The sequence below is a fragment of the Xiphophorus hellerii genome, chromosome 23, assembly GCF_003331165.1.
Source record: "Xiphophorus hellerii strain 12219 chromosome 23, Xiphophorus_hellerii-4.1, whole genome shotgun sequence".
NCBI lineage: Eukaryota > Metazoa > Chordata > Actinopteri > Cyprinodontiformes > Poeciliidae > Xiphophorus > Xiphophorus hellerii.
This window is the reverse complement of record NC_045694.1, coordinates 9,323,031-9,347,800: the sequence shown is the minus strand read 5'-3', so window position 1 is coordinate 9,347,800 and position 24,770 is coordinate 9,323,031. Positions and strand designations below refer to the sequence as shown.

Below are 24,770 nucleotides of genomic sequence, written 5' to 3'. Positions count from 1 at the left end.
TTCACTCCATCCTGTATCTTTTTATTATTAAAGGGGCAGCATTATGTAAAATCAACTTTTTTGAGTTTTACTTCATGCTATAATGTTATTTCCTCTTCAAAAACACACCTAGAGTGTTGCCTGGATTATTTTATGCATGCTTGACGAATCCTTTAATCTCCATGGCAACCATTAAGCTGTGCAAAACGCCTGGGTGGACTTAGCTCCGCCTCCGAGCACGAAGCTCCTCCTCAGAGTTTCAGTTTCCAAGCTTCCGAGCTTCTGCCTCACAAAGCAGCTCTACTCAGCTCCTTCAGACTAGCCAGCATCAATTAGCAAACACCTCTGTGCACGTCTGCTGAGCTCATTATAGGAGCTACTTCTCAGTGCGAAGGGTTAATAGAGGAGCCATGTTGTGGTGACTTCCTGAAGGTGGAGTTTCAGAAAGACAGAGGCCCAATTTCAAGTCGTTAAAGGGTTAAATCAGGAAACAAAATTTCTTTTAAGTCATATTTGACATATGTAGCATTTTTTTATAGCGGGAGATACTTGATTGTGCTATAAAATGGCACTATGTACCTGGAAAATAATGCGGCCCTTTAAGTATTCAATGAAAACCTGAACATTGTTGTCAGCCAGTGACAGTCCCCCAGATGCTCTGGACAGAACGGGAAAAGTGGACATGTCCAGGGAAACGAGGCCCATACAGGTAGCGTATATATTTGTTACATCCATTAAGCTTCCTTTTCAACGCAGAATTACAGGTGAAAAATGTATAAAAAAAAAGACACTTTAAGGTTTTTGACAAAGCTCAAAATTGTTATATTTGGTATCTTTTTTTGAGTAAGGAGACCTTCTGCCCTCAACCAAACTCCATTTTGTGTACTAATACTTTACATCACTCCAGACGTCTGCAGTAGCTTTATTTTCACTAAACATTACTCCTTTAAGCTTCACCTGTGATCCCAGTTGTGATCCCAGTTTGACCTTGTCATGTGGAAAACTCCTTTTATGCTGAAGCTGTAATGATTTTTCCCCTCACATATTGACTTTAAATCAAAACATTTTTATTTGAGCACTGCTGCCTTAAATATCTGGAACTGCTGAGTAGAGAACAAAGTATTTCCTAAAGGATATAAAGTTAAAAATGTAGATTCATTAACAAAGATCCTGGTAGCTGCAAAACTTTATACACCTTTAACCTCCCAAAAAACTTTTAGATTGGATCTTGATTAGTTTGTTAGGCGTGTCAGTTATTTAGTCTTCGTTAGGTGACGACAATTTAAAGCTTTATTAATATCTGATTCCTCAAACCTCATCACAGCAATCAGCAGCTTAAAGCAGCACCCTGGCATTATGAAAATTAAAGTCATCTAAGCTTACAAAGCAGGAGAAGCCTGCAAGAGGACAGCAACGTGTTTTCAGGGGTCATTTCCTCAGTTTGTAATGTAATTAAGCAGTGGAAGTCAGCATGAATAATGGTTTTAAAGTGGTAGACCACTAAATCAAAACATCTTGTAGGACTGGCAGAGAGGAAATCAAACTCTGCTGGACTGCCAGAGACCTGCTGGATGATTTAAAAGATGTTTTGGTATTTCTCTTGTGAAATTTGACCTTGAATTAGAATGGCTTTCCTCTCTCCTTAAAGCAAAAACATAGGAGAGGTTTTCAAATTCAAACTCACAACAAAGAGAAAATGTTTGTGACAGACAGCCTCAGTTTGCCCCGCTTGAAGAGGTGCATGTTGACGTGTTTACCATGTCCTTTTCTTCCGCCAGGCGTCAAGATCACAGGAAATATTTTGTTTGGTGTAACAAAGCAAAATACCTAAGATTAATCATTAATCAAAAAAAGTAGGAAACAAAGGAATGAAGAAAGTGTTCCAAAACCACAACAAGTTCCCCAAAGTTGGAGTTTGATGTCACTAAAAATATTCTTTAAAAAGGTTTTACACTGTAAATAATCCCCAAATCAACCTTTTATGCTGATACACTTGATAGGTTATTTAGGGTTAAATTTTTATGTTTCTGGGCAAATTTTGACATTTTTATCAAAACTTGACAAAGTTGACAAAACTTGACAAAAATGGCAAAATTTTGTACCTGCACAAGTACCACGACAATTTCAGCAAAAAGTGGAACCAATAAGTGTTTAAAATTTAAACAGATTTTTCAGTTCAGCTGCAGATAGTTTTACTGAACCCAAATAATCCCAAACAATAAGCCTCCCCTGCGACTCAGGGACAGTTACGTCTGTTTTCCGGTCATTCTGGGTCGGTGTGGTTCGGTACGTCATGTTGTTTCCATTGTAAAAGTTGCCTATACAACTGAACATAGCAGCTGACAACAACAAGACCTTATGTTTTAGGATTCAACACCAAAAGACACTCAAACATTTCCCACACAAAGAACTGAACATTGAGTCCATTACAGTTTTATGTTTTTAGGCTTGATGTTTATTTTGCGATTATTAATAAGTGATTGCTGTGGTAGATTAGCTACCGCTGCTATTAGCTAAGCTACCACAGCGGTGGTTGACTAGTTAATTTAACAGCTGCTCTACTGATCTGTCAGATTGGTGTTTAGGTCTCTTTTTATTATTTTTTTTAACTGAACCAAATCAAATCGGATTCCACAGGACATCTACACGTTGCGATTGTCAAAGTCAAGCTAGCATAACTGAACTACTTCCCTCTCCCTCGCTGTTTTTCTTCTTAATTAAAACTTTTTCCTGACCTTGTTATCTAGTTGTCGTAGTGTTGACGAACTATGTCTCTTTTTCTTCTACACATCAGGCATATATTTAAGATTTATCGCGTTATATTGATAACAGCCAAAACCAATACTAGTCATTGTTAGCAAGCAGTTTTGTAGCCCACCAGCAGGGGGCGGGATCTTACATGTGCTGGAAAGGGTCCATACCACAATGGTACGGTAGAGTTAGGGTGGCGCTAATGGCATCAAACAACACAGTCCATTGATTGGGCGACAGTAAAACATTACTGCTTGAAACAAACACAAGACATACCAGTGTGTTAAGTTTATCATTGCACTGGTATGTGGGAAATGTTCTTCTGAATACACCAGACTATTGTACCAAACTGCACCAAAGAGGTATTGAAGAATACCAATTAACATGTAAAGTCTGGAAACAGGTTGCTCTGATAGAAAAACACTATCACTATAAGACCAGTTTTGAGAACCGACTGGCTGCTAAAAATGTTTTCATGCTGTTGCACTGACCACGCCGGCCTGAAATATTAATTAGAGCAGGTCTGAAGCCATTACTTTAAAACCTACACAACAGCTGAAACACAGTCGGAGGATATTTTACTTTGTAAATACAATATTTGAAGATAATTATGTGAATTGGTAGAGTTACATTTGGACAAACGTACATGTGTGAAAGGAAAGCAGAGCTTCTTTCTTCAAAGGTTATACTACAGCAGCACATGTAAAACAAGAGTGAGCAGTGTTTTTCTTTCATTTACCACCTGCCAGGTTTTGATCAGACATAACCCTCAGACATGAGTCCTGCCACCTCTCTGCAAAGATATGGGGATATTTGGCTCCTTTCATGCTCCAGAAGCTGTCAGTAATCAGTTTTGGCTTCCTACCTTCAAATGGCATCTAGCCTGAAGTATGAGGTAGCCAGCTGCAATAAATCAACACAGATGCTATGGGAAACAGCAGGTGAGCTCAGACATTCTTTATAAGAAAAATTATTGGTAATTGACTTAGTTTGTTTTCTATTTTGGGGGTGGGGGGGAGTTAAGCTTTCATTTATCTGTAAAACACAGAAAATTAAAGCTCTTATTGTTTGCAAATGGTGCAGCAGAAGCTGCATCTAAAAGGTGGTTATGTAGGCTTTATGCATTTATCTTCTCTCAGATAGCCGTTAGCGGTGAGAATATATTGGTCAAAGGGGAATTTAAAAGAAATCCAACCTCTTTTCTTCTGCCATGTGCTCTGCTGCCTCCTCTTCTCACTGCAAATGAAACGGAACCATCAAAACTTGCCTCCAGCGTTCATCCATCTGAAATTTCTTTGGAGCATTTTAAATAAATAAATAAATTCATGACTGCCAGGAACTCTACTGATGATGATGATGATGATGATGGTGAGGAGGATAGCCTACAGAAACTCAACATCCTCCCTGGGTGTCCATGATTGAGTGCAACCCCCGAACAGTGGGAGAAGGTCTAGATGCAGCAACAAAAGAAAAGCCAACCTGGAAAATGTTTCATTATGTTTGATGCATCCCTTTAGATGTAAAATATCACTGCAAACATAAAATCTTATCAGGTAATTTGGTCTAGTTTCTGGTGCAAATGTCTTAGTTCACTTGGAGTAAGACAAAATTAAATTATAAGTAACTTTCAACAAATAAATAATTCCTTAATATTAAAAAAGTGTGAGTTCCACTGGCAGATTGTTTCACTTATAACATGAGAAAAATGTTTTGTTGTAAGTGACATGGGATTCCCATGTCAAACAATATCATATTTTACAGACTAAAAGTTGCACTTTTTTCATATTAGTTTGGGTTTTCCTGTGACTTATCGTCAGGTGTGACTTAGGTGCGTATTATTTCTCTTTATGATGTATTTTTGACTGATGTGTTAAATGTTCATTTATACAGACTGACATGAACCAAGGTAGACCCAATAAAGTTTTTTTTTTTTTAAATAAAAGGTTTGGACGTGGCGTCTAAATTTTGTTTTGGAGATTGTAACTCCATTGTTTTCTGTTCTGGTTCTACAACAATGAGTCCTGCAGATTCTTCATAATGTGTGTGAGGGGCAAAAGAAACAAAATGGCTGCTTGTCCAGCCAAATGGCCAGAGGTCAAAGGAGACTGAACTTTGCATTTAGTTATATTGATACCCCAAGGAAAGAAAAAGCAATATATTACTAATTAATCAAAGTTTTCTCAACTTGGAAAAAGTAAAGTCTGAATGAAAAAAAAAAGATTTCTAGGAAACCCAACAGTTGTCCTGCTGGATGTCTTTCCAAGAAACTCACACAACTTTAGCTGCGACTGAGCCAGATAGCTTGACAGGCAGCAGCATGTTATCAGAGACTTGGAGCATGCACATGCAAATATTTCAGCAGCGTCTATTAAAATGAAATCACTTTTCCATTCCTATTCCCTGTGTTAATGTGTCTCTCTTCATTTTCTGCTTGACCAGGCCCGGTAATCATTGTATCTCATCGCTGCGTTGCCCTCTTTCCTTCTCACCAACACAGCCGACCCAAATTAAACAAAGACTCATCACAATAAAGCCCGGCATAAACATCATGCTCTCCTGCTCCAGACCATTATTGCCCATCCCTTTTCCTGCAGAGATAAAAATCACTTGCATTATATTGTGGCAGCCATCACTTTGTCCTGCGTCTCTTCTGTCTAGTTTCCAGAGTGACGTTGCTGCAAAAATTTACAAAAAAGTGAAATTCTAACCACATGGTCAAGTTAACAGATTCATAAGAGACGCCATAGCAGCGTTATGTGTTACTGTAATTAAATTTAGATTGAAACACATTCATTATTGTGCTCTGGCTCATGCAAATTTCACTTCATGCAATTTTAAAGCGACGGTCTCAGATGTAGATCTAGCCGTCTATTCTAATACAGGAAGCTGTGCAAAAAAAAAAAAAGAAGAGGAAAATTAAAATGAGCTCCAGAAAGTCTTTCAGCCTTATTCTGGCTGAATATCTTAGATTAACACAGAATAGCTGTGAGGGGAAAAATCAACAGATCTTCTCTGCCTTTTGAGGCCGTGTGTGTCAGACTGAATGGCGCCGCGGTCCGCGCAGTGGAGCATCATCATTGGAGCTGAAGAGAGCATCTCCACACTCCACTGAGCAGATTAAGAGAGTGACAGGGACCTATGACTGGCTAATTCAATGGGAGCGCTCTCTGTAGAAAACACTTCATTCTCAACAATGTCACTTGGCTCTCCTGTGTGATACATCCCGCCATGGAGTATTTTGCTGCCCCGGTGGACCGTCCCCTGCCTTTTTTCTTTTGCTTCATCCAGCTTTGAAGCGAGCAGAGTGTTGTGAGTCCAAGCAGACATCAATTTTATATAAGCAGAAGGAGTTCAAAACACACCTCTTCTCACTCATTAGGTTTCACTTTAACAACTTTGGCTATCAGTAAAAAGCAGTGTTTTAAAACGTACGCCCCACTTCTTACGGCACATCCACATCACAGACGGCACCATGAATGATACATATATCTGAATTTCTGAGTGCCTCTTCATTTCTCTTTCCTTTTCAAACAGGGGATCACTGGGATACGGTTTGCCGAACATCAGAGGTGCTACATCAGGACCCAAACGAAGAAACTACCCACAGTGGCCGAGGCGGAGGCTGACGACGGGGAAAGGACGGTACAGTTCGCCTTCACGCTCTTCCTATATGCCGTCCTGCAGGAGGCGGCCATGCATATTGTCAGATAACCGGCGCACAAATCCTCAGTCTGTCCATCTCATCCTATCTCCCCTCCCCTCTCACTGAGGAATAAGCTGGGGTTTGTGGTGTCTGTGAAACTGCCAGAAAGCTAACCACAAACCCTCTGCCTCTTTGTGGCTCACATCAAATGGTGCTTGCTGTCAATCTCGAGCCAACATTAATTTTTAATCATCTCCTCCAAAGACTCTACCCAAATAGCCTAAAGGGGGAAGGGCTGCTGCAGAGGTCTGAGCGAGAGGTAAACCATTAAAATTGTATTTTTAAGCAATGCCTTTCTTTGTAAAATTCACAAGGCTCCCCTTCTCCAAGTTTAGGGTGATTCATTTTACTTATCAGGCTTCTTAAAGTCGAATGTGAACTTCAGAACAAGGAGTGGGAAAAAATTCAGTCAATCAAAATTCCCATTTTTCAGTGTCACAGTGAAATTCGGCGAGTGGGCCGCGCGTTGAAAGAGAAAATCCTTTCCTCAAACGTCTCAACTCCAGGCATGCTCTCATTTACATTTCAGATTTCAGCTAAGAAGAAGTGGCTGGAAAATATCTGACGCTCCCCACTCACCACTTTATCTTTTAAAAAAAAAGCCAATTGTCAGTCCAGCTTTAGTTTTTAAACTTTAATAACACAAGCTGTTACACCAAAAAGCAGTTTTTTTGCTCCTCTCATCTTCATATTGTCTGATCTACGTTTACAGATACTAATTACCCAGGCAGCACCATATGTCGGTGCCATCTCTGTCTTCTTTTGTGTACCGGAAAGCCTAATTGGCTCAATTCGAAGCTCCAGAGTGAAGCATGAAAGGACAGCAAAGTGACTTGAGCTCATACCAGTATTGACGGACACACTTATGTTTAATAAAAATAATGGTTCAAAGGGCTATTTATGCCACGTTTTACTGTAATTTGCTCTCACTGGTGCAACCTTGCCTTTAGAAAGCAAAGAGCCAAGAGGGATTCCTGATTAGGTTGTCAAGGGTTGCCTTAACTTTTACAAATCAGATTTTTTTTTATTACAAATGTATTTATTATATTTCAGGAACACTAACTACAAACAACAGTAACACTTTATTTGAAGGGGTGTGCTTAAGACTGACATAACAACTGTTATAAACATGAAGGAGTCTTCTTTCATGGAGTGTCATTGGTCACCAAAATAATAACATTTTTAAAGCAAAGTTGCATTAAAAGTTGAATTAAGTGCATTAAAAGAGTCAACTTTGTATTATTCTACTCTATAAATAATGACACTTTTGAAGCAAAGTTGCATTAAAATTTGTAATAAAAAAGTCCACTTTACATTAAAAGTGTTATAATTTACCAAATGACACTTTATGACAACATTTATAAACATTTACAAAGACTCCTTCATGTTTATGACAGGTGTTATGTCATGGTTATGCACACCAATTCAAATAAAGTGTTATCCAAACTACCTTATTTTTAATTAAATATTTGTCATTTTTGCAGAAGAAGACTTCAACACCAGTTACATTTTGAGGAATGTAACATCAGAATTATAAAAACCTGATGCACAAAGCAGATTTGTATCAAATGACAATCAAGGAGTTTAAATAAAAGCAGTGTCACATCTCCAGGTTGTTTTCGGTTTCTGAAGCATCTAATTGCAGTCCTGAACCTACTCCACCGATTCCACAAGAGACATTTGTGTCTCTTTCCAGCCACATGGTGTTTCCGGCGTTTATCGCGCCCCGTCTGCAAAATGCTTGTTAGTCTACCAGATGTGCTGCGGTGTCTTTGAGAAACTACTTGACACCACTCTGTGCTAACATGCACACCTGTTTGGGGATTTTTTGTGGGTTTTGACTGAAAGCCAAACAGAGAAATGCAATGAAGCTTGACATGACGCACGGGGTTGTTGAGGTTGACAAAACTTTGTCGAAAAAACACAATTTCGCAGTTTTGGTTAAATAAAAAACACAATTAAATTCATAAGTTTTTCATAAATTCATAAATTCATAAGTATCGCAAGAAAGCATGCGATAAGCCATTCAAAAAACATGCCAACTACTTCCTGTCATTATCTTCATGATTTGTGCTAATTGATAAGAAGTCATCAATACCCATCCCATTACTAATCTGACTTATCAATTCGACTCCTTATTGATTCTCATTGAGTTAGGAAATGAAAATCTTAAATTCAAAATATGCACCGTGTTGTTGCGCTCGATTCAAACAAAATTAAAACTTAGTTAAACAATAAGAATCCCTCTGCCTCTAACATTTTAACATGAAATCTGCACATCAACAGCTTTTGTGCTTCTAATACAGTAAACTCGTCAGAAAATATATTTAAATTTACTGAAAATGACTATAAATGTTAATGTGAGATGGAGATTATGCATGTAGGATGGCGCTAGCATTAATACAATAACCAGGATGTGGAGGAGATTATCGGCAGGAGATGCCGCGCTCAAAGCTCCGCCCCCTTGAGCCACCGCCGTTGCTAAGCAACGGCTCAAACGCTACATTTGTTCAACTGTTTACTCCTTTTATTACGTTTAGAGTAATAAAATGTTGCAAGTGGTCCCAGTTTCGTCTTTTTTGTGTGAAATATAAACGTATTTTGGAGCGCTACTGCCATCTTGGATATTTTTGAAAGCAAAATAGGGAGCGTGTTCAGTACGTCATCACGCAAATACGTCATCACGCAAATACGTCATCACGCAAATACGTCATCACGCAAATACGTCATCACGCAAATACGTCATCACGCAAATACGTCACACGTTACGGGAACCTACAAGCAGAATCGTTAAACTCGCAGCTTAATGATTACAAGTAATTGAACTACTGAGATTCCCATCCCTAATGATAACATTAAGTTTTTAAGACCATTTGAATATTTCACTATGTTGCCTCTTTCTAGCGATAAAATATTTTATTTAAAAAGCTATGGTAATTTTATTTATATAGCACATTTTCAGCAACAAGGCAGTTCAAAGTGCTTTTCATGAATTAGAAGGAAATAAAACAAAACAACAAACCAAAAGAAAGACAAAAATGTAAAAGTATAAAACTACATGTTGGTTCTCCATGTTTAATAAGAATAAGTAGTTAGTAATTTATAAACTAATAGGGGTTTCTCTGGATTCTTCTTCTGATAAAATTTGAAAAAACAAGATTGTTTTTTTTAAATTAGCGTGTTTCCATTAAGCTAATTTATTTTTGAAATGTGAAATTGTGAACTTATATGGTCAATGAAAACTAATCTCTAAGCTTTAGCTGCTGTTGCTAAAGCTAAAGTCACTTAATTAACGGGTGCAGGTCTCCTGAAATGTGGAATTAAGATGCTAACCATAGCATTCTGCTGTGTTAAATTCATGCACATATTTATAAGAATTTTGTTTTTTACCTTTACCTCTTGCATCCCATTGTTCATATTTACTATTTACTGTATCAAAATTAAAAATCAGTTCCTTCAAAACACCAGAAAGTTTTGATTTAAAGACTACAATATCTTGTTACACCACTGAAACCAAGTCAATATTGGGGGTAGAACATGTTTAGGTAATAAATGGTGACCCAAATCTGTCCTCACACTCACTGCGCCCCCCTCTAATCTGTCCTCCATGAGCATCCACCCACATGTGACCCTGTAAAGGATCAACACGACAAGTTCCTCCTCAAGTGCTGAAGCACACAGGGGTTAAACCTAAACAGTAATGGTTCCCAGCTTAACCCCACCACAGGCTTTCAAGAAAAAAGGGGGCTCAGAGGAACAGCAGCAGGCTTAGGAGCTGATGGGAAAAACAAAAGAGAAAACTGTAGGAAAAACTGCAAGTCGCTGATAAGGAAATACAGCCCATGTGGAGGGGGAACCAGGTGACAAATACGAATTGTTCGGCAGGTTTTTTCTCCGCTTTTCAATTTTCCTTCTCAATGAAATGTCTGAGGGAGTAATCCCTGAGCTTCATCCCAGTTCCCCCCAGTGTGAGTCAGAAATCAGCTGCTCCCTCCCTCACAGTCTTTAACATTGTCAGTAGATGATGTTTGGTCCATTAAACAGCTTCTTAATATGGATGGCCGGCGCTCACCCAGCGACCCCAAGCCGCCCACTCAGACAACAGCTGCAAACAGAGAAAACGGTGTGCAAAGAAACAAAAACACTGCAGAGGATGTAAATACATCAAAGTCCTGCGGAGCGCTGTGTGAATGGTCTCAGAATATTCTACATAAAGTCGGTGAATGGACTGAAACTGTTGGGGGAAAATCTGACATTTCTGCTGCAAAATCACAGAAAATGTAAAGCTGAACAGCAAAATTAAATCTAGTTTTGGTTTTAATAACATAAGATTTATTTGCAACGATTGTGTTTTAATTTTGTTTTGAGAAATGTGTTCAAAGTTGAAATACCATCAGTGTCAAGATTTTATTGCCCTATCAGAAGGTCAAGTTACACCAACTTAAAAACATTTATATGTTCTGTATTTTACAATTTTGAGAAAAGAATAACTGAAAATTAGCTCATTAGCCTTAACTTTTTTTAAAGGGGTGAGGGAGTTGTTAGTACTTAATTGATTAGAGTTTTTGAGAAATTTGAAATTTGCTGAAATAAAATTTTTTTTGTTGTTTTTTTTGCCAATTTTAGAATTGTCGTTTTTATTATTTTTAGCAAACTTAATTTTATTTGTTTATTTATTTTTTGTTTTATCATTTATCAGCCTGTGATGTTGTGAAGTACTGTGGTCTGCTGAGGTTGTTGTAATTATTTATTTATTTTTTTTACATTTTGTTAAAATTGTCACCACATTGTGACTGTTTGTTATAATATAGATAATCTGTAAAAAGATCAATCTCCTCCACTTCCCCTCTGAGCTGCTATGGCCGTTTAAAGAAATGTAGCGAAAACAACCAATCAGAGCCAGAAGGCGGGTCTTACTGCTGTCAATCAATCTCATGTACTTGCTGTTAAATATGCTAATGAGGATGAAACAATTTACCGTTACAGGAAAACCGTTTAGCTGCCGTCATGCCATGGTAACTAGCCTAGCATTCACAAAAACCTATGCTAGCTGCAGCGTAACAAAGACCAAGGGGAAAATGAAGAGGGAGAATGAGCAACGCCACACAAGACTGTGATTGACAGCACTAAGGCCCTCCTCCTGGCTCTGATTGGTTGTGTCTAGTTGCACTGGGAGAAGGCATAGATTTTCTTCACAGATTATCTGTCACAGCATAGCGACGGTTTTAACAAATATGTAAAAATATGTATTTTTTAAATAAAAATTACATACAGCACTTTTATAATAGTCATCAATAAAGTATTTACTAGTATTTCTATGGTAAATAACTTTACCATAGAAAGTATAAAAATCAACCTTTTCTGTCTGCAGGTACAGGATGTAGTTATTCCTCAAGTAATTTGTGTTTAACTTTAACAATATCCAATGCAAAATTTAATCCTCTTTGCAATCTCTGAAAATATGAAGCAAAGGGTTTTAACTCTCTAAAGAAGAAAAGAGCACCTGTGGGTCTGCCCAGCCTAAAAAAACATTCCTGTCACCTCTGGGGTCTTCTGCTTGGAGGCAGCCAGGCAGTGTTTCTTCTTTAACCCACACTGGTTTTCCACGTCTCTTCTTCTCCACTGTCTGACTCCAGAAACACGAAACCCTCCGGCTCCTGCTGAATTATTATGAAGTCTAGTAAATCTGTGGAGATTAGCCGTTATTACTAATCACTTGGCTCCAGATTGAGATCATGATCTGCCATTTGGGGATCTCTGCACTCAAAAGATCCTGTAGCTGTTGTCCCCCAAAACAATAACAGACAAGAGATTTCGTCAATGTGAATTACAAAGCCCTCATAAACACAGACTGGTACCTTATGCTCTGCTGCCAAGCATATGGCTTTTCTCTGCATCAGTCTCATTTAAACGAGGTTTGCTGCACGCGGTTAGAAAAAAAAAGTCTCACAAACTTATGGCTTTTTTCTCTAGATTACAGCCAGTAGATAAAATGCCTGATTTTCAAAAACCAGCGTAATTTGTCTCACACTGAACACGGTACGTTTAAAACTACTGCAATCTGTTCCTAAAGCTGCAGCTCAAAGAAACAGGCTAAAAAAGTAAAGTGGTTAGAGAAAGAGAGGCAGGCTTAAGGTGGGCTTCAACTGAGACCCAAAATTATTTTGCTCTTGGAATCCATTTTTCCAGACTTTTCTCTTTTTTTAAATTTTTTTTAGTTTTCCCACTTTGGAGTCCAAAAAAATGGCCAGCGGCTAACCCGGTTACCACTAACACTAATCACAGAGACACTTACTTCACAAAATGAATTTGAAGTTGCAACCAAGCGACTACACTTTATAAAATATTAAAAGTCAAGGTTGCTTCGATTCATAATAACTGGAACATTGATCAATATATCTGATCTTAATAATTTTGATAATGGTATTTGACAAAATATAATATTTACTCCTACCTTGTAATTGGTTACTGTATTACGTTTTTTAGGTATAAGGCACTTTATACTGCCGTTTTGTTGGAATGTGCTATTCAAAGTGGAAAGGTGTGAATATAATTTAAATTTATTTTAACCAACATTCATGTTCAGTCGCTTTGAAACTTTTTGGTCGGTATTAAAATCCAGTTTCTTGTTAATAAAACAGTCTTTAAAAACCTTGTTTTATATTCTGAATCCCATTTTTATGCTTGTGTAACATTAGCTGTGTTTTCATTGACCATAAAATCTCACAAATTGAAATTACGAAAATAAATTTGCTTAATAGAGACAGCAGAGTCTGAGCGCTAGCACCGTGGCTGAATTAAGAATATATTTTATCTAACAGTTAAATCCACCGCTGCCGTGATGCTTGATGCCGTATTGCATCACCAAGTTTATTTAGGTGTGATTTTAATTTTATTTCTTATTTAATGGAAACAACACAATTGCAAAATTGTGTTTCCAGCAGGATATCAACAAAGATTTGCACATGTTTGTAATGGAAACAAAACCATTGTGAAGCATATTTTTCATCCTGATGTTAATAAATATGTATCAAATAACTTTGGAAAAGAGAAGTGCAATCGGACAAAAAAACAATGCAAATAGCTAATAAGCTGCTGCCCCCTGTTGGACATGTGTAGTATTACATTATTGCTATTTGCTTTGCACTGTAAAACATTTGAAGGTGGTTTAACTTGAAAATGAAAGTCCACCTGCTGCCTTGAAAACGCAATTTAAGTCAACAAGAAACTTGTTTTGGTTTTAACTCAGAAATTAAAGTTCACGACGTTGACTTAACAAGAAACAAATTGTCTAAACATTGTTTTTAAGTTCATTAATCTTGAATTGTGAGTTTTAACTTAATGTTGTAGTTTAAACCATATAATTATTTCACAATATGCGAGAAAAAAAACGTCCATCTCCTGGTTAAAGAGCCTCATTTCTCTTTTATTTTACTCACAATATCACATTAAAATAATTATTTAGAATCATTGAAATCCTTTTTTCAAAGTACATGAACAAAATTTCAAAATAAAATAAATTTTATTAAACATCACAATGAATTTTGCTCAAAAACATTTGGTGTGAACAGGACATTATCCTCAAGCATTGAAATAACCACAAGAGTCAGATCAATGAATCGCACTTCCATCGCAGGATACAATAACATGCCGCTAAGCATTCTGGGAAATACTTCCCACTCCTGTCTTTTTCTTCTTTCAGTTTTTTTAAGTGCTGACCTAAAAAATCTAGTTTATTCAACTCACCGTACCCAAGAGCTTTCACATGCCAAACCCAACACAGCGGAGGTTTTTTATCTGGTTAACTAGTAAGTGAATTTTCCTGACAAACTCTACTAAGAAAGTGATACATGTGAAGCATCTGATTGCTCACATGTATGCAAATTTGTTAAAAGTTAACAGAACTTACTACTGTAAGTTTATCTTTCACAAACTCAACTGGCTAACTTTATTCGACTTACAGAGTAGAAGACAGTAGACACAACTAAATGCGGCTCAAACGTTTTACAGTGTGAATCAGATGGTGAAAAAGAGCAATCAGATGCTTCACATGTATCACTTTCTTAGTAGAGTTTGTCAGGAAAATTCACTTACTAGTTAACCAGATAAAAAACCTCCGCTGTGTTGGGTTTGGCATGTGAAAGCTCTTGGGTACGGTGAGAAAATCTTTGTTGATCTCTGGCAAACAGCGGCGCTTAAACAATGTGTCATGTCGACAGGCTTTTCCCCCCTTGGGACACGGTGGCAGGAGAGGGTAAATTTGTTAACTACAGCACAACTGGTATATAATTAAGTTGTGCACTGTAGGCGAAAGCCATACATGCTCCAGGAGCAGGCTGCTGGAAAACAAATTACCATCATTTCCAAGGTCCAATACATGATAAAAAGTTGCTTGTGTCTTAATAATATATCATTTGTCAATAGAAAATGGAAAAGCCTTTCAGAAGTGTGTACAGATTGGCAGTGTGTAATCATGTTGTCTTTGTGCTTGTCAACTGGCATTTAGAAATCCATGCCCCATGCTAAAATACTGACCTTTACCACTTCCCCCCGGGTGCTCTCTCTCTCTCTCTCTCTCCTCCTGCAAGTTATTGGAGTCGTTTCTCAACTGTGAAGTCAAAGTCTTGTTGTGAGCCCCGAGTCCTGACCTCCATTTACTTCCCAGTGAAGACTCACTTGGCTCCAGTGGTTAAGAGGTCCAATTAGAGAGTGCTGTTTGTGTTTGATTTTAATTTCTGCTGCACAGAGCCGGAGCACCACCTCTGTTGTCGTACCACCATCCCCCTGCGGCACACGCCAGTCCTCCCAGTTATCATTACTGTTCTGGTTGGTGATTAAAAGTGAAGGAGAGTGTGTAAAAAAAGGGTGAATACCTCCTGCACCCAATATGACCTCTGACATTGCAGAATTGGCTTAAAGGTGACTTATTGTGCTTCCCTGAACAGGTTAGGATGGGTCAATGGCCTATACAAAACCTGCTCAAAATCATTCTTAGATCAGTTCTGCCTATTTTGAGCTCATTTAAAAATTAATTATTTTAGGGCCTCCTGTCTCTTTAAATCCAAATAAGACGGCCTCCAATTTGTTCACAAGCTAAGTCATGTCACTGAACGACGTAGCGTACCGTTGGCTCATTTAGGTTGCACTGCAGAAATACTTCTGGGTTATTTTTAAAATGTACCTCAATAAAGTGTAGCATATTTATTTATGTCAATTAAAATACGAGGCCAAAACCATGTTTTATGAATAATAATTGTCATAATTTAATCCATAAATTATAATTCTGTAGAAAATTGTATATTGGACCCATGGGACTGTAAGCTACTGTCAATACACCCTCTGGTGGATTCATCGTGGACAAAAAAAAATCTTTATTTTTATAATAATCGCATCTTTTATTAACTAAAGGTGTTAGCTGATTGTAGACTATATAACGTGTTGATGTGAAACACTAATTTATTACGTTTGATTATTGTTCACCGGCACATACAAATACTTGATATTTTTTTTTCAGTAGCAGTCCAGCAAAATGTGTTTTAACCATTTTTATCTTTATTTGTTTTTAGTTTCTTGCAATCATGTGCTATTTTTTACAATTAAAAAAATAATTGTGATGATTTTTGTTTTCGTATAAGAAATTCTTATATAAAAGAATTTCGCATAAGAATTTCTTTATTATTATTAAAAAATGATAATAATGTTTTAATAAAACATTATTAATGTTTTTGTATAAGAACATACGGAAACATTCTTTTCGTATGTTTCTTTGACATACAAAAATAAACAAATACCCTCCCTCAAAGTATTTCTACTAGCAAATCTCAAATTAGCTAGTGGTACGAATCGTGCTTTGACAAGTCAAAAAACAAAACACTTGAACTCAGAGCTAGAACTCAGCTTGGGTTGCTAGGTAACGGGCTGGAATTCCCTGGGGTTGCTAGGTAACGGGTTGGCAATGCCTGCTGATTTGTGACTTTACATTCAGAAGGTTTTAGAAACAGGTGTCTTTCCAGACACTAAAAATCATTTTTTTAGTGTCTGGTGGGATTTTCTTTTTGTTGTTTTTTTTTTTAAAGTGCTTGTTCTGTTTTTAGAAGCAGTAGAAACCCAAATGGAAGTACAAAAACAAGCAAAATGTGAATCTTGTGAAATGCGCCTCCTTTAAACTGGGCTTTCTGGGGGCAGTTGCCACTACTGATAAACAAAAAGCAGCAAATGGGGTGAAATTGTAACTCAAGTGAGAATGACGGGGCTGAGATGAGGGAGGGGGGCAGGACCCGGTATAAATGATTCCCACTCCTGCTATTGCCCCAGGATTCTACATCATCAAGCTTAACTAATGTGCAATTAAGCTGCAGACTGGAAGAAAATCACCTTGTAAAAACATTTGTCAAGTGAACTGTTTCTCTGTTCTGGGCGGCTAATTAACAAGGGAACGGGAAGAGAAGGGTTTGTTTGCGTGTGTATTTACATATACATGAAGAAAATAAATATCTGCACTGTTAGGGGAGAGCATTAACAAATTCCCGTCATATGTCTCTATTAGACAACACTGACATGCAGTCCCTATCATTAAGCAATAATAGTTTACTTTACAGCTCATGAACTACAGTATCAACAAATTAAGCCGTCTAATGGCGTTGGGTGCAAAGTAAAGTATGGAGGGTGGAGGCAGAACGCACGACTTTATTGTGTCTGTCACATTACGCGACACTGCAACCACTCTCGGAATAATGAAGACCACTACTAAAGTCATTTAAAAGTCAAATCATCGGCGTCTGTGAATTTCAATGATGTATATTAGAAAGAAGCATGCCAGGGGCTTGAGAGGCGGGCGAGAGCCGAGGCAGGGCAGCGGGTGTCAGGAGTCAGGAGGTTGCTCTCCTCTCTGAAGACACAAAGGTGATAGATGGAGCTACAAGGCTGGAACAGCTCCAGGGAGAAGAGTGCAAATGCAGGACAGCGAGGTGTTTTTAGCAGGAGCCGACATGCTTTTTAATGTGTTTGTGTAACAAACGTGCAGCCGCGAGTGTTGTGTGCGATGTCGTCCGGCAGATTGACGAGGCCGTGGATGTGCAGGTGGAGGACTCCCGAGTGTGGGTTCCTGCCGAGGAGCCCGTCGTTAACCCGGACTTCCTGCTTGACTCCAAGATCTGGGAGATTTGCCAGCAGATGCCCATCCACTGGATCCATCCCTCCCCCATGACTGGTGAGAGCAGGGGGCATATCTGCCTCTAAATGCAGACTATTAAGACTGTAGCTGCAGGGCTTCCCCACAGGCCATGTGGAGGTCCGTGGAGGCGGCACGATTTACCAACTGCATGAGCAGCTTGTTCAAGCTGCTCTTTGTGTGTCAGGAGAGTTTAGAGACGTAAAGGCTGCGGTGGAGGGAGAAATCAGAAGAAAAACACCACTGAATTTGAAATTTGAGTCAAATGGAGGCACATCTGTGCAGGAATTTTAAAGCAACACCTCAAACACACTACTTCCCTGTTGAACACCGGAAAAACGTAAAAACTAAGATTATGTGTTTATTTATCTGTTTACAGTAACAATGGCTACGTTTCCTGGGGTCCACATCATAAAAATAAAACATTTATTACAAAAATAGTTACACACACTCAGAATAATATTAGAAACGTAACATATGAATTCATAGATGCACAATTATAACACTTTATATTATGAAATAACTAAATTTTATTAGAACCATAACACGTTTTCACTGTTATAACACTAAATAATAAAATAATGAAGCGAGGTTCTTTTAAAAGCTCCAGTATTTGTTACATTTATAACAGCTGAAGGAAAAGAGTTTCATGTTTTCATTCCTCTAAAAATAAGTTTTCTGTCCAGCAGTCCTGTTGTATGGTGAAAGAGTGAAACAACTTTTAAAATTGTGTCAAATTTGGCTAAATAAAAATAGATTATTAGAAAAAATTGGTATCTTAGATACCACAATATTTCAAAAAACGTCATAAAAGGTCAATTTCTACCTTGTATTGAACCAACTTAACGCTTTGTGCATCCTGATCATATTTGTGTTTTTGGAGCAATTAGCTCTTTTGGTTAAATGTTTTTCTGAAGCACTGAACCAATAGTGCAAGTGTCCCAAGACAATTATTCTAATGATTTGAGGAATTGATTTGTTCTGTGATGAACAGAACCAAAACTGTGTCTGTCTCTTTATAAACAGATTTAGGAAATCTGTTTATAAATCTCAGAACGAAAAGATCTTGGGAAGATTCTTGTTGAAGCTGGTAAGAAAGTATCATTACAGACAATTAAACAAGTTCTGTGCTGGACTGAAAAGCCACTCAGAGAGGAAGAAGTCAAAAGAAAAAACTATAAACTGGGATAATTTATGCAGAAATGTCCTGCTGTGTTTGGTCACAATGATCATAGTGACATTTTGGAGGAATAGAGGGAGAAGCTAGCTAGCCAGAAAACACCAACAGATTGCATCAAGAGGAAATAACATTCTGTAGAAATCTTTTATCAACATCTGAAGATATGAGCCAGGAAGTTGAAGCTTTCTACATATTGTGACCTTGACCCAAAGCAAGCTGCCAAATTAGTTCAAGTGGATGAAAAGCATTGTTTTGGAGAGACCATCACAACAATATTTCTCTATATTTACTAAAAATATTTACCAAGAATAGAAAAAACAAACGAGTTTTGGCCAATTGTTTTTAGATAAATGTAAAGACGGCAGCTGTAGTAATCAAGATGAAGAAGACTGAATAGGATTTGATGTGTTTATGATAAAACTATAAACAAATTGATCCACACTGAAACATTTTGTTTAAAATTAGCAAAGCCTGCAGCAGCTCCAATCTGATAATGTTAAAATCACAATTAAATCAAACAATGAGCAATTTTATTTAGTATGAGGTCAATCCAACCTGGGAAATTCAAAAAATAGATCTACGATATTGACATAAAACTAAAAGCTGGAATTATAAGTTAACATTTAGGTTTTAGTGAAAGTTTGTTTGTTCAGCCAGTGAAGGGCTGGACTGCAGGTTCACCTCATGTGCATTAAAAAAAACACAATGTGAAAACATTAAACCAGATCTTTGTGGAGATGATGAAGAACTGGCAGAGTTTCAGCTCCTGGAGTTGATTTCATATCTAAAAAAAATTTACATTCTCCTGTCAGCATAAAGCAGCAGATAGACACGGTTTCACTAGCAGCTCCACAAAACAGAGACTTTAACCAGCTGTGAAGATTGCTGTTTTGATAAACACTCAAAAAAAGAAGATTTAAAAAACATGAATATTCACCTGATGATTAGACATTTGTTTTTGTGAGTCTTTCTAATTTAGGACTGCAGGGAGTGTGAAGCAGCGTGTTTACCAACAAGTTTGGCACATTAACTTCAGAGTTGATGTGAATATTTATCTGACTCTTGAAAACATATTAAATATTTTACAAAGAAATTTTAATTTTCATTGTTTTTCAGCCCGAGACACTGCAGTCTCTTTAAAATGTTTTCACTTAGGCTTATTTAAATTTGGAGCATTAAAACCTCAAACTTCAGTGTATTTTATTGGGATGTTGTGTCGCAGACTGAACATCATTACAACAGCATGATGCTGCCACCACCGTGTTTGGCAGTGTGGCTTTCAAAAGAGATGCATTTATGGTGAGCTTTTATCAAGCAGCAGGAAAAAAACTACAGCCATTGGAAGAAAAACAATTCTGTCTTTAATATAAGCATAATTGAAAAAAATTAGTTTTTTTATTTTTTTCAGTTGCTCTAATGCTCATCCATACTGAAGCCATTGGGTTGCACTTGATTTTTGTTTTTAGAGAAAAAGAGTCTGAATACAAACACACCTTTAAATCTTTAAAACCATCTAGTTTCACAATTCTGTTCTATCCTAATGAAACAATAAAGTTTTATGTTTTAATGTAACAAAATGCAAAGTTTGTTTTATTGTTAATTAAACTGCACTGCAGAAATGTTAAATCTTATCAAGTATCTGTGGTCCAGTTTCCACTGCAGCTATCTCTGTACACTTGAACTAACTTGCAAGTAAATTTTCGGCATCATACAGGAGCTTATTTTAAGTAAATAATTCCTTAATAATTATGAAAAAGTTCTGGTTCCACTGGTCGATTATTTCACTTGTAACAAAACATTTTTCCCGAGCTGTAAGTTAAATTACACTGGCTCTACAGCCAAAAAGTTGTCTGGGGTTTTTCAACTGTTTCAGGGTCATTTTGATGAGTTGAATCATTGGTTTTGCTAAATCAGGTCAACTTTCTGAACTATGGAGCAACATGAGCATCAAAATGCACGACTTGTTCTCACATCTGGATCGATTTCCTGATCAATGAGAGATGTAGACGTAATGCTTAATTTACATGTATCAGTGTTTATTATTCAATTTACAGAAATCCAGGTTTGTAATATTTAACTAATACACTCGTTGGAAAACTTTTTTTTTCTCCTAAAACCTTTTTTGGATGAGAAATATTAACGGAAATGAAATGATAATGTCACAAAAGTGTAATCAATTCAGTCAGAAGATCTGATTTCTCTAAATCAAATTAGAATAAAAACCCGACCTGATTTTTAAAAATTATGTTATTTTTAGATTCAGCAGTGCCAAATAGTCCCAATTCAGTTGAAAAAACAGACGTCCAAAAAATATTTTTGCAACCCAGTGTAATCTGCCAATGCACCTCGTATTTTTCATCAATGTTAAGGAATTATTTACTTTAACACAAGCTCTTGTATATAAGTTAGTTTTTTCTTATTTCTAGTCAGTTATTTGGACGATAAACTAGACCTAAAATACTTGGTAAGATTTGGTGTTTTTGCAGTGTAAAACCAGCGCGCCCGGCCACTTCCAGTGTGTTTCCGTTTGGTTATGGTGAGACTGGGATTCCTTCCAACATGCTGTAAAACGTAATGTTTCACAAATTAGAATTTCATGTTAGTGCAACAAGAACAGCATTGTTTAACCGAACAAGGAAAAAAAAGAGCCCAGGTTGAATCTGAGCACATTTCACTTGTTAATTACAAAAAGCCACAGGGAGAACAGGGTGAAATTTTAATCTTCCTCATTTCCTTTTCAAACAGCAGAAACTCACGGTCCTTATCTCCTTCCCTCCTGCAGACGCCGAGGCTCAGGACGTGGACACGCCCGACGCAGAGGTCACAGGTCAGCGTTTCACCCGGGACGTCCTGGACCACGTTCCAGTGAACGATTACGTAAGTGGAGGCCCTGCTCTTCCTCTTCCTCTCCTCTTCCTCTCTGCCAGAGACCACACCACGAGATACAGTGAGCTACTTCAATCAGGCCGCTCTGCCTCGACTCTTTCTGCATATAAATTGCTCACTAATTGATGTTAAAACTGACTTTGTGCACCAGAGGGCATAGCAATTGCTCTATATATCTGTTTAAGCAAGGCTAGTTCATTGAAGACTCCCTTAATGTCTCCCATTAATTGAGAGGAATATCCAGCCTTTCAAAGGCAGCAACTTGTGCCTTGCAGCGCCCGTTGGCGCTTTTTCTCCCCCTCCTCAGTCAGCGGACATCTCTGCACAAAGCAGCGCTCCCAAGGTCACTCGCTGCTGCACAGATGAGTTGCACTTATTAATAACGCTTTAATTATCAAAGCACATAAACCGCATGCAGAGGCCAAGTGTTGGGGTTTTGCATCGTGCATCCAGACCTCTCAATACAGCGTGATTAATTATCGCCGGCTCTGAGGGAAAATCACGCCGCACCGTAAATTACAGCGCAGTGACAAAAGCAAACCGCAGTTCAGACTCTTTTCCTGCAAAGAAATTCAAGCACTTTTCAAGCATTTTCAAGGTAAGTTTTAAAACTCCCCAAACTTTGGAGATAAAAACAATACAAATGAGCTAAAAAAAAAACTGTTTCAGTTCACAATATGATATAATTTATCAACTTTAGTAATAGTCTTCTAAACTAAAATAAAACAAAATTTTATGTTTGGAATATCTCTCTCACACTCTCCCTGTTACTCTGATTTAACCTCAGAGAGAGAGAACAAAAAAGTCTTGTTAGGTTTATGATAATAGCTGCTTTCAGCTGTACATTACGTTTTCCATATTTAAGGTTTTAATCAAATGTTAGATTAGGCAAATTTTGCTGGATGATAAATTGCCCCAGAAGTTATTGTGATAAACGATAATATTTTTGTTTTTGAGATCATTTTCAAGAAATGCATTGCTAATAATCAATAAACTTTAAATTTTATTGAACATTTAACACTGGAACTGGAAGACATTTAAAACAACAGAAACAACAAATAAAGACGATTCTATTCTTGCGCTGCCACTCAATGAAATGAAACCTGGAAATGTAGGTAGTGTTAATTTAGTGCAGTGCACCACAGCAAAGGGAAGAATAACATAGAAAAAAACAACTCAAAACCACTTTTTTTTCTCGCTCTCTGTTGGTTACGCTACACACAGACCCGTTGCCATAGCAACTGACAACAACGAAGCCTTAGGTGTCAGGATTCAACACAAAAAGACACTCAAACATTTCCCACACAAAGAACAGAACATTCAGTCCGTTACAGTTTTATGTTTTTAGGCTTGATGTTTATTTTGAGAGATTATTGATAAGTGATCGCTGTGGTAGATTAGCTGCAGCTAAGCTAACACTGCGGTAGTTTATTAGCTAATTTAAACTTTAACACAGCAATGATGCTGTGCAAAGCACAGCATCATTTTTTTCTTTTATACATCAGGCGTACATTTAAGATTTAGAGGATTATATTGCTAGCTTAACAGCTAAAACCAATGGTAGCCATTGTTAGCTAGCAGCTTTTTAGCCCTCCAGCAGGAAGATGGGGGCGGGATCTTACGAGCATGACGTCGCGCTGGAAGGGGTTCATACAGAAATCAAGGACTTTATAGACCTTGAAAACACCTAATTGAAATTCAAGTATTTTCAAGGACTTCAAGCACCCATATGCACCCTGATTTAAGATGCAGGTGACACACAGGTTGTACAGCTTTATGTTCAGCGCTTGAGTTGCCACTTCAGGTAACTTCAAGGATAATGAGTCAGGCGCGCTCTCCTCTTCACAGCGATGAGAAACGGAGAAATGAGACGTCGTCCCGTAGCGTTGACATTTATCAGCCTCGTCCCAGAAACACCTCAGCTTCTGTCTTCTCCCTGACTGTCCGTGCAATTAAAACAAACCAGGGGATGAAAAACTCTGCGCTCCTTTTGAAATATTCTGCCGCTATCAGCCGAGCAACGCGCACCATTGCAATCCATTCCAGTCCGCTGTTTGTGGGTCTGCTGATAACAAAGGCTTTTGTGGCCGAGCGGAGGGCAGGCAGCAGTCTGTAATTGGGAGTCTGAGCTCTCGCTCATGTCGGTGGGATGCCACATGTGTGAGCCGCATTTATTTTTATTTATTATTATTCTTCCTCCTGCGCTCATGCAGCTGTGCACACCCACCCATACACACACACTGGTTCCTTTCTTCTGACATACATAAAAAACATTTGCTCAGCTCATCTGCATTTCACAGACCTGGGATCCGGTGCCACTCCGGCCCGCAGAGCGCGCTCACAAAGCAGGATAATCGGCTGAGTCCTTGTGGCTGAGCCCGACAGATATATGCTGCTGAACTTTGCCACGGCTGCCCTGTTGGAGCGCAGGTTGTCTCCAAGCTGGCCCTGAACATCTCAAACTAAATAACTGCCTCCCCTGACAAGCCTGTAGAGAGATGGCACCGCTGTGCTTGGCCCAAATAGCAAAATAGAGCTTTTGATATGAAGTAACCGGATGTTTTAAAGGAGCCCTATTATGAAAAATGTACTTTTTCACATTTTTCTACTTCCATTTGGGTTTCTACTGCTTCTAAAAACAACCAAAGCACTTAAAAAACACAGCCATGTTTTTGGCAGTAAGTTAATGTTTTTAAGAGCAAAAATGAGCCGTTTCAAAAAAACCAGAATGTTAAGTCAATGCGCTGTTGCCTAGCAACCCAGCATGTTTGGTCAGCTGGTTTTACTGCTACATGTGCTTTACAATGGCTGCTGGAAAAGGCATGTGTTTTAATGATAACTTACCATTCAGAAACCACTTGTTACATTCTGGTTGGTTGTGCAGCAGGCTCCACTTCTGCTTTTCAAAGACATACATTTGAATGCACATCTGCTTGCAGCCGTTTTTACGAGTGAGTCTAAACATTTTAATGGCGGTTGTGGCCAGCAGCAGCTCATTTGGATTTAAAGTGACAGAGCCCTGAAACAGCTCATTCTGGGAGGAGATAAAAATATGCAGAACTAGAATCTCATTATCTGAGAATGATTTTGTGCAAAAAATT

At 38.0% G+C, this 24,770-nt stretch overlaps 1 protein-coding gene across 2 annotated transcripts in view; it reads left to right on the top strand.

Annotated features, from left to right (window-relative positions):
- The window catches only part of tnmd (tenomodulin), an 85,247-nt gene that overhangs the window by 53,027 nt on the left and 7,450 nt on the right, over positions 1-24,770 (top strand). For both annotated transcript variants that reach the window (XM_032554856.1, XM_032554857.1), the window contains exons 4-6: positions 6,265-6,372; positions 17,489-17,642; positions 21,566-21,660. In XM_032554856.1, coding sequence (XP_032410747.1) covers positions 6,265-6,372; positions 17,489-17,642; positions 21,566-21,660 — 357 coding nt within the window. The remainder of the gene's footprint in view (positions 1-6,264; positions 6,373-17,488; positions 17,643-21,565; positions 21,661-24,770) is intronic.